Below are 9,819 nucleotides of genomic sequence, written 5' to 3'. Positions count from 1 at the left end.
TTTTTTTTGTCTTTTAACCAACAGTTTAAAACCTTTATAATAACCTTTTTTGGGGAGGTTAAAAAACGGCAACAACACGGCAACAAGCAAATAAAAATGTTTTTAAAATAGTTAGAAGTGAAGGCTTTAAACTTGAGAAAGTTTTGTTACATGTACTCCTTCAAATTAATGATAGTATTTTAGGGAAAATAACAAAATGGAGGATCCCTGTTTAATGTGCAAAGGCAATTTGTTCCACAAACAATTGTTTTGTATCGTCACATCGTATTTCATGTATTATATCGTATTGCATCTTACTGTATCGTATCACATCACATTTTTTATTGTATTTTGTCACATTGTATCAAATTGTAATCGTATTGTATCATATTGAATTGCGTTGTTGGGTCATATTGAATCGTATTGCCATACTGTGTGCAGTTTCGTCGTTATATTGTATTGCGTCCTATCACATTGTTTCTTATCGTATTGTATTTTAATGTAAATTTGTCAAAAGTGATTTTTTTCTTCCTCAGATATCGATGAGTGCTCTTTGTTTGCTGAGGAAATCTGTAAAAAGGGCCGCTGTGAAAACACGCTGCGAGGCTACGAGTGCTACTGTCAACAAGGCTTCTACTATGACAGCAACCTTCTCGAGTGCATTGGTAAATGCTTTGATTCATGATGTAAAATGACTCCTCAAATATTACTCCTAAACAATTCAAAGATTGGAAATCCACAGTGGTAAATGTTATGCTAGCTTTTATAGACTGCAGCAGTTTGGGGCAGTTGTATGATTGTTTTTGCTCGCTTTCTTTCCCAGATGTGAATGAATGTCACGACGAGTCACTGTGCGATAATGGTCAGTGCGTCAACACTGAAGGAGGCTTCTACTGCGTCTGCAACTGGCCCTGGACCCCCGACTTCAACAAGAAAAAATGTGTAACGGCAACAGTAGCAGGTGAGTAAACCTTCTCTTCCTTGCTTAAACTGCTTTTATCCAGCTGCTGGTGGAATAATCTTGAACATCACGGCTTTTGTTGCACAGATGTGAATGAGTGTGACAATCCAGAGAACTGTAAGAATGGAGTATGTGTGAACACTGTGGGCTCGTACTACTGTATTTGTTCTCCACCCTGGACCCTGGCCATCGACCGCAACAGCTGCGTGACTCCTGAGGAGCAGGCGGGTGAGTTCTGACTCTCTGTACCAGAAACGTTACAAAACCAAGGGCTGGGCGAGAAAAATAACATGAGCTACAAAATAAACAAGAAAAGGCTGAACTTGAACTTGAGCAAAACAAAATGTAGACTTTAAATTGATCACAAAAGGATTTCTGCCTGTGTGGTGCAACATATGAAAGTATTATAAAACTGAATCTACTGTAAATGGGTGAAAAGTGTTCTTGTTTCAGTTTTTTTCATGTTATTTTATTTTACAATGACTTTATTCAGAAAAGCCTTACAATTCTCAATCGGTCCACATTTATTTTTCGAGCATTTCACAACAACCAAAAGGTGCTCAAAAAGCTTCTCAGTACAAACGTTAAAAACAAACAATTAAAAACATCAGAGTGCCACCAGGTATTAAAAGCCTGCCTGAATATAAAGGATTTGAGATTAGTTTAAAAAAAGACTCAGATCAGTGATGGAGAAGTCCTGAGGTAGTTCGTTCCACATTCTGGGTGCAGCGACTGAAAAGGCCCGGTCACACAAATGTTTGTATTTGGTCTTTGGGGCAAACATTAAAGAAGTATTAGTTGACCTTAAAGTCATCTGATATTCATAGAATGCTACCTTATCAGCTAAATAAGGTGGGGCAAGACCAGTAAGAGCTTTAAAAGTAAACAACAAGACCTGATAAACGCATGAATGGTCTTTTTCAGTTCAGAAGGATTTTAAAAAGCCTTGTTCTTGGTTAAAAGACGTAATTGGAAAAACTGGCCTTGACTACGGAAGCCTATATGTTTATTAAATGTCAAACCCCCGTCAAAAGACACTCCCAAGTTTTTTGTCCCCCATCATGGAACAAAAAGGGGGAGTTGGGATCCCTTTTGTTCTTCCATCTGTGCATGTTGTGAGCACAATAAAAGTGAGAAACCAACTTCCATTTTGGTGTGTGGCATCATCTAAGCGTAAAAAAGGGCACCATCAAAAATTAGGTTGCCATGTCAAAATCCAAGATGGCCAACAGCATATTTATATGGCCACCTCAGTGAGTTGAGAAAACGGTTTTCTGTTTTTATACTGCTTAAAGTAAAGTTTTCTCAAATGATTGGGGCGGCCAAAGATTAATCTATGGGAGCCAAGGTCACCATTGGCCCCCCATGATTCCTCCATTTCACCTCAACTTTTCAAGACCAAGATTCATTACACTGCGCTGCCTCGGAAAGAAACGATAAACCTCCCTCTGTTCTTCTAGACACTGTAACTCCTACCCACTAGAATATCTTGCACCAAAAACATTAAGATTTACTTGCATTCTTTTTTTTAATTCCAGTCCAGAAAAAACTTGAAAACTGCAAACATTCACTCTTCAAATACATCAGTGATGGGGGACATCAGCATACCGCTTGTTTTATTATTGGAGTAAGACGACTGAAAGACATCCATAAGTTTAAGAGAATTACATGTGAATCTGTGAGAAAGCATTGCGTCAGCGCACAGCCATTTCCATGTTCCTAAAACTCACAAAAAGTTGGAAACTAGCAATAAATGTTCTTATTCTGGCTGCTCATTCTAACAGAGCACTGGAGCATGAATTGTTCAAACAAGTAACGAAATTCCTAGAGATTCAAGAATCTCACAGAAGATCAACCATCTGTGTAGCACTTCAACAATAAGGCCTTTATAGTAGAGCAGGCAGAAAGAAGGTTTAAAATACAAATTTAATTAAAAAACAAAAGACTTGGAAGCCCTACATGGTATTTGAGGTGCTCTTTTGATGCTTCAGATGTACGGGAAGGAATAAGGAAAGTTCTGTTTGGTTAATCATTTATTTGTTGTAACGATGCTTCTTGGCAGTAAATGTTATACTGTCAAAAAGCCTGTTTATTTCCTAATAAAATATGTTGCATTTGTCAGGAAAGTGCATTTGTGTGTTGAGCAGCTGGGTTGATTATGTTGGTTATATCCATAGTATCCTGATATTGACTCTTGTTTGATGTCCTTTGTTGGATTGGATGATAGAAGTCTGTTGAAACAAGACATATTGACATTTTAACAGTTTATTAATTTAACACACATGGGCCTCAGTAGCATGCGGAAGAACCATATCCAGCCACATGAACCTGTTTGATGGTATCCCATTCTTCAACCAGCATTTGTCACAAGTCAGCCAGTGTGGTTGTGTTAGTCACTCTGGAAAGAACAGCACGCCCATCTGCTCCCACAGGTGTTCAGTGATGCGACATAAACAGCGTTTTTATAAAATTATACTTTGGAAAGCCTTTTTTTTTCGAAAACATACCAGTTTTCACACCAAAACCTCAGTTTGAGTAGACATCTCTGCTTTTTCTATGGTTCCAGAGAGACAGGGTCGAAACTAGAAAGGTAGGGAAAGTACTGAAAATACTTTTCAAAATATGTCTGAAAGATTATGTTTTTGGTTCAGTATGTAGCTTTTTGATTGTTTTAACTGTATGGTCCTTTGGAATCGACAGGGAACCCTCCACCGCACCTGGTATAGTTATATGATACATGATTTAATTCCAACTTCAACCACATAAGACACCCACGAACCCCTACACTCTGACCTTATAAACATTATCTTTTCCCTTCTCCTTTTACAAAATTCATGCATATTGTTGGCAAACAAGTTCTGCTGGAACCAAATGTACAGTTTTATTGTTGAAGCTATCTCATTGTGATTGCCTTCTGTCTAGACACCAGCTGCAGTGTTATATCATACTGCTTCATGTGGAGATAAACTATTGGAGATGCATACATGAAGGTGGACACAAGAACATTAATCCACCAACCTCACCAATTAACTCATTACATGATCTAGGACATAAAAAACAGTACAGAAAGCATCCCAAATGGAGCATTTAACAGTTATTTATCTATCTATTTTGTTATTGAGATGACCACCCTACAGACTAGGAGCTGGCCCCATCCAGATGTTCAAACTGTAACCAGTGTCTGTGGTGCCCTTTGCAGATGTGAATGAGTGCCAGGACCCCTCATACTGTAAGAATGGGAGGTGTGAAAACACGCCGGGCTCCTTTCACTGTTTTTGCGACCCTCCCCTCACCTTCAGCGCAGCGCTGAAACAGTGCGTCTATGACGGTGGGTAAAACCAGCTCGCCTGACCGCTAAAAATGACTTGTGGCTTCCTGCCATGCCTGCCCATCATGTTCACTTGCTTTCTTGGTCCCGATGTAACAAAACAGGTCAAAACATGAAACTGACGCCATAAAACTCTTGTGCAGGATTGAAGTGTTTTCCTTTTTTCAAACTTAGTTTCTTATATAAACTAAAAATTCTGATATAGGCAATCTTTCTTTGTAGTCCTTTGGCTTGTCCATGAAACATTTAGACCCATTTAGATTTTTAGAAACTGAATTGGTGTTTTTTTATACAGCTATTAAGTATTGCCACACAGGCAGTTGTTCAGTGTCTCATGAACATCATCACCGTTCAGTGTAAGAAGGACCTTTTCAGTACTTTAAAAAAGAGCTCACACTCATTGAACTTTTCCACATTTTGTCTTGTTACAACCACGGACTTTAAAGTGTTTTACTGGAATTTTATGTTTGGCCACCATAAAGTTGTGCATAATTGTGAAGCGAAAGGAAAATTGTAAGTTATTTAAAAACATTTCATGTTCTGAAAACCTGAAAAGTTTGTTCTGTTTGATAGCCTTTACCTAAAATCCAGGTCAACCAGATGTCTTTAGAAGTCACCAAATTATCAAAGTCCAAATGTGTGTAGTTTAATCTCAGTAGAAATGCAGCTATTCTGTGAAGACTTTAGAGATTTGTATCGGAACAAAATGATCAGCATCATGAAGACCAGGGAACATATCAGGCAGGTCAGGGATAAAATTGTTAAGAATTTTAAAGCTGAGTTGGGTGATAAAACAACATCCCAAGCTTTGAACAACTCACAGATCTTTTTAATCCATGGCATGTCCAAGGCGTTTCCAGGTCAGTTGAGACAGACAGTCTCTCCAGTATGTCCTGGGTCTTACCTGGAGTCTCCTCCCAGTCGGACATGCCTGAAGCACCTTCCTAGAGAAGCATCCAGGGGCATCCTTACCAGATGCCTGGACCATGTTAATGGGCTCCTCTCGATGTGGAGGGGCAGTGGCTCTACTCCAAGTCTCTCCCGGATAATTGAAATTCTCACGCTATTTCTAAGGGAGAGTCCAGCTACCTTGCAGAGAAAATTAATTTCAACCACCTGTATCTGCAATTTTGTTCTTTCAGTCATCACCCAAAGTTGGTGAACATAGGTGAGGGTAGGAACATAGACTGAGCGGTAAACAGAGAGCTTCTCCTTGTAGCTCAGTTCCCTCTTCACCACAAAGGACCGGCACAGAGTCCACAATACTACAGAAGCCGTGCCAATTATTTTGTCAATCTCCCGCTCCATTCTTCCTTCACTCGTGAACAAAACCCCAAGGTACTTGAACTCCTTGACTTGAGGCAGAACCTCATTCCCAACCCGGAGAGACAATTCATTCTTTTCTGACTGAGGACCATGGCCCCAGATTTGGAGGTGCTGATCCTCATCCCAGCCACTTCATACGCAGCTGAGAATTGTTTCAGAGAGAGCTGAAGATGATGCGGCATGATGATGCCAACAGGACCACGTCATCAACGACTAGCAGAGAAGAAATCTTGATGCCGCCATGCCAGACTCCCTTGGCCCCCTGGTTGCACCAAGAAATTCTGTCCATAAAAGTTATGAACCAAATTGGTGACAATGGGCAGTCCTGGCAGAGTCCAACTCCCAACCTGAAGGGACCCAACCTACTACTGGCAATTCAAACCAAATTCTTGCGCTGCTTGTATAGGGACTGAATGGCTCATAGCAACAGATTCCCAATCCCATACTCACAGAGCAACCCACTCCCACGATGTACCTTGGCGAATACAGTCAAATGCCTTTTACAAGTCCACAAAACATATGTAGGGGTAAACTCCATTGCCCTCTTGAGGACTTTAGTGAGGGTAAAGAACTGGTCCAGCATTCCACGGGCAGGACCAAATTCTGATTGCTCCTCCTGGATCCGACGATTGACCATTGATTGGATTCCCTCCTCCAGCATCCCAAGATAGACCTTATCGGAGGGTAAGGAGAGTGATGCCCCTATAATTGGAACACACCTCCAGCCACACTTTTTGAAGGGGGGGGACCACCACCCCAGTCTGTCAATCCACTGGCACTGCCCCTGATGTTCATGCAATATTGCAAAGGCATATCAACCAAAACAGCCCTGCAAAATCCAGGGCCGGGCAAGATGCAGGGTACACCCTGGACAGGTCTTCAGTCCATCACAGGAACGCATGGACACAAATGAGACAAACAACCATTCACTTTCTCACTCAAACCTAAGGACAATTTAAAGTTACCAGTCAGCCTAACATGCTTGTTTTTGGTTTGTGAGAGAAAACCCGAATACCCAGAGAAAACCCTCACATGCACGGAGAGAATATACTAACTCCACCCAGAAAGACCCCCCAGTCGGGATTCAATCTGGCAACATGCACACCATAAATATAGCCTTTTAGAAAACCATGTATTGTTTCCTTCAACTTCACAATTACTTTGTATTGGTTTAGTGCAGAAAATCCCTGTAAAATACTTTCAAGTTTTTGGTTGTAACATCACACAATGTGACGTTAATACAGTTCAAGGAACTTGACTACTTCTTCAAGCCACTAATTGCTGAAAAGTTACCATTGTTTATCAGACATGAGGTCAGTTATAGTGGTTTTTAATTGTACACATTCTGTGTAACTAAACAGATTTCTTAGAAATGCTTGTGTAACCTTTTAAAGTGTAATAAGTCTCAACAGCTATTTATTAAAAGTGCTTAGAAAATAGATTTTGGTTCCACATAAAATGTTGTCCAGACCAAACTTTGACAAAACAAAGTAACACAAGATTGGCATCTCTCCAGTTTGAAACATTTGATCGTGTTGTCACCTGGAGACGAATTGGTAATTTTAGAGCGCCACTCACAGATGAACCACACTGAATGCATTTTATCTTTGTATACTTTTAAGACTTCAGCTCTTTGGTTATGAGTGAAAGAAAGTGAGAATAAGAAAATAAAATCTCCTCTTCCTTTCTGGTCTAGATCGCACCGCAGCACACAAAGACGTATGTTTCGTGCAGGTTGACGAGGGTCTCATCTGCAGTCGGCCCATTGACGTGGTGGTGACTTACTCAGAATGCTGTTGTCACTACGGTCGAGGCTGGGGGCCTGAATGTAACACGTGTCCCACCAGGAATTCAGGTGACTCCACTGAAGACTCGGTTCAATTTCAGTTTCGCCTTCTGCCCACCTCACTTCAATTTTGAAGCATATATTTTTCTGTCTTCAGAGATGTTCAGTCGTCTGTGTGAGATGCATCTGGAGACCGAGTCAGATGGGGATCAGGATTTCCTGGCAGCTTTTGCCAACTACAATCCAGGTTATCTTTGTTGTAAATACATTCGTGTCAGACAGGTGACCCTCCACTGATTTTTTTTATAAGCCTGTCGAAGGTGGATTTATTATGGTGTAGTCTCTGTCTGTAAACTTTGCCTTGTCTGGATCATAACTTCTGATCCACTCAAGATAATTTAGCAAAACTTTATACACATAGTGCATCATCGAGTGACTCGTAGACTTTTCATCACCCCAGCTTCAATGTCAAGATCTGAGATCAAGGTCAAAAATTAACCAAGTCTTTGCTTCTTCGAGCCATAACTTCTGTTCCGCTGAAGATAATTTAATGAACCTTCATATACATCATCACTAGACGGAGTGTTTTGTAAACATTTCATCACCTGACCTTCAAGGTCACGAATCAAGGTAAAATTAAAAACAAGGTCTTTACTTGTCCAGAACATTATTTATGATCTGCTCAAAATAATTTAACAATAATTGATACAAATTTGTACCACCATTACATGGCATGCTGCAATCTTTTCATCAACCAAGCTCTAAGATCAAGGTCACAAATCAAGGTCAAACTTTGTACAGGATTGTTGTTTGTCTGGGCTATTGCTATAGGTATGTGTCAAACTCAAGTCCCGCGGGCCAAATCTGGCTCGTTAACATCTTATCTGGCCCCTCAATGCAATATTTTAAATGTAAAATATGTTTTTGGTTCATATTTTGCTTAAAACATGGCGCATGCTTCATTTAGTGCAGAATTCTCATGACAGTTGGCTAATTTTGAAGCCAGAAAAAGGATGTATTTTTCAGTCATCTTTGATTTTGACGTGGAAGTGACAGAGAACTTCTGATGGGACCAATTCAACTCCTGTTGAACCTGCAACCAAGAAAAGATGTCGGGTATCTGACTTAAGCTAACTAAACTAAACCGGCTTGTGGCTTGGACCAAGTTTTTAAGTTTGGCCCCCTGTTATAATTGAGGTTGACACCCCTGCGTTGTATTACTGTATAGTAGTTTGTCAATAGGGCACGTAATGTGCTGTATATTGCACTCTTGTTCACTTATGCTTTCTTTTTTCATGTCGGCTCATTCCCAGGTGACAGTTCAGAGGAGGACTCAGACGAGTGCAGCTGCACAAACGGCCGCTGTGTCCGTTCCTATCTGGGCACCATGTGTGAATGTAACACAGGCTTTAGGCTAGACCACTCCCGTGCCCGTTGTATAGGTTTGTAGTTGTTACACATACACACATTCCTGTTGGAGCTTTACACTCACTGACTTATTGAACGTGTTCGTCTGTTCCAGACATTGACGAGTGCGCAGAACCAGGCCCCCGCATCAGCTCCTGCAAGAACGCTCGCTGTGTGAACACTTTCGGCTCATACAAGTGTTACTGTAAACATGGCTTTGTGGCTACACGTCGCCAAAACGTGTGCGTCCGTCGGAGAACTCAGTGACCTCAGCGTGTCACCTCTGTGTGCCGCTTAGATAATTCCACATCTATACGCAGCGAACAGTCCCCCCATCACCCCCAAAAAATAAATAAATCATGCTGTGCACAGAATTGTTTCATCGTGGAAAACACGATGAACCATAAACCATGAAATGTACAAACGTAATTTTCTTCTTTGTCTTTTACGCGCCATTTCACTTTTACAAAGTAATCAGACTATAGGAAAAATGTTTCATTAGTTAAACTTTAATGTTTTCTGAATTGTTTTTGTAGTTTGTTTTTGAATTGTACATTTTTGCAATTTTGTTTACTCATCTCTTCTATTGCGATGATCATAATTTGAATATGTGGTTGGAAATGAGTTAGAGCCGTAAAACAAAAAAAGCTCTTTATGTTATTACTTTTGTCTTTAACTCATCCATAACCTGTACACCATCAGAGTGTCAAGAGGATTTTCATATTATTTGATCTCTTTTTTTTTTTTACATTCCCCTTTGAATCCAAGTTCTGTCATGTTTAAATCGACATTATTTGAAGCTAATTTTCTATGGTAATTATTATATATTGTTGTACAGTTGGTTCATTATAAAGGTCCCCATGCTTGTTTGTTTACTTGTTGATGTAAATGAGGAAAAACTTGAGATAAATGTTTTTATTTGACCTGTGCACCTACGTGGACTTAATGGACGAGGCAAAAAAAAAAAAGAGACGTTTGTGCACAAAACAGTGACTATACTGGGAGTATTTACAAATAATGTAGCTTCTTCGG

At 40.2% G+C, this 9,819-nt stretch overlaps 1 protein-coding gene across 1 annotated transcript in view; it reads left to right on the top strand.

The window, feature by feature from the left end:
• ltbp3 (latent transforming growth factor beta binding protein 3) overlaps nucleotides 1-9,236 on the top strand; it is a 68,830-nt gene extending 59,594 nt beyond the window's left edge. The window contains exons 19-26 of the mRNA XM_037687694.1: nucleotides 516-644; nucleotides 803-940; nucleotides 1,028-1,168; nucleotides 4,140-4,268; nucleotides 7,291-7,449; nucleotides 7,538-7,627; nucleotides 8,694-8,822; nucleotides 8,903-9,236. Of these exons, the coding sequence (XP_037543622.1) occupies nucleotides 516-644; nucleotides 803-940; nucleotides 1,028-1,168; nucleotides 4,140-4,268; nucleotides 7,291-7,449; nucleotides 7,538-7,627; nucleotides 8,694-8,822; nucleotides 8,903-9,054 (1,067 nt within the window). The 3' untranslated portion in view covers nucleotides 9,055-9,236. The remainder of the gene's footprint in view (nucleotides 1-515; nucleotides 645-802; nucleotides 941-1,027; nucleotides 1,169-4,139; nucleotides 4,269-7,290; nucleotides 7,450-7,537; nucleotides 7,628-8,693; nucleotides 8,823-8,902) is intronic.
• Nucleotides 9,237-9,819: the final 583 nt, after the last annotated feature.

This window comes from Nematolebias whitei, chromosome 14, assembly GCF_014905685.2.
Source record: "Nematolebias whitei isolate Nwh7 chromosome 14, NemWhi1, whole genome shotgun sequence".
In the NCBI taxonomy this organism is placed as follows: domain Eukaryota; kingdom Metazoa; phylum Chordata; class Actinopteri; order Cyprinodontiformes; family Rivulidae; genus Nematolebias; species Nematolebias whitei.
This window is presented reverse-complemented; position numbering and strand designations above follow the sequence as displayed.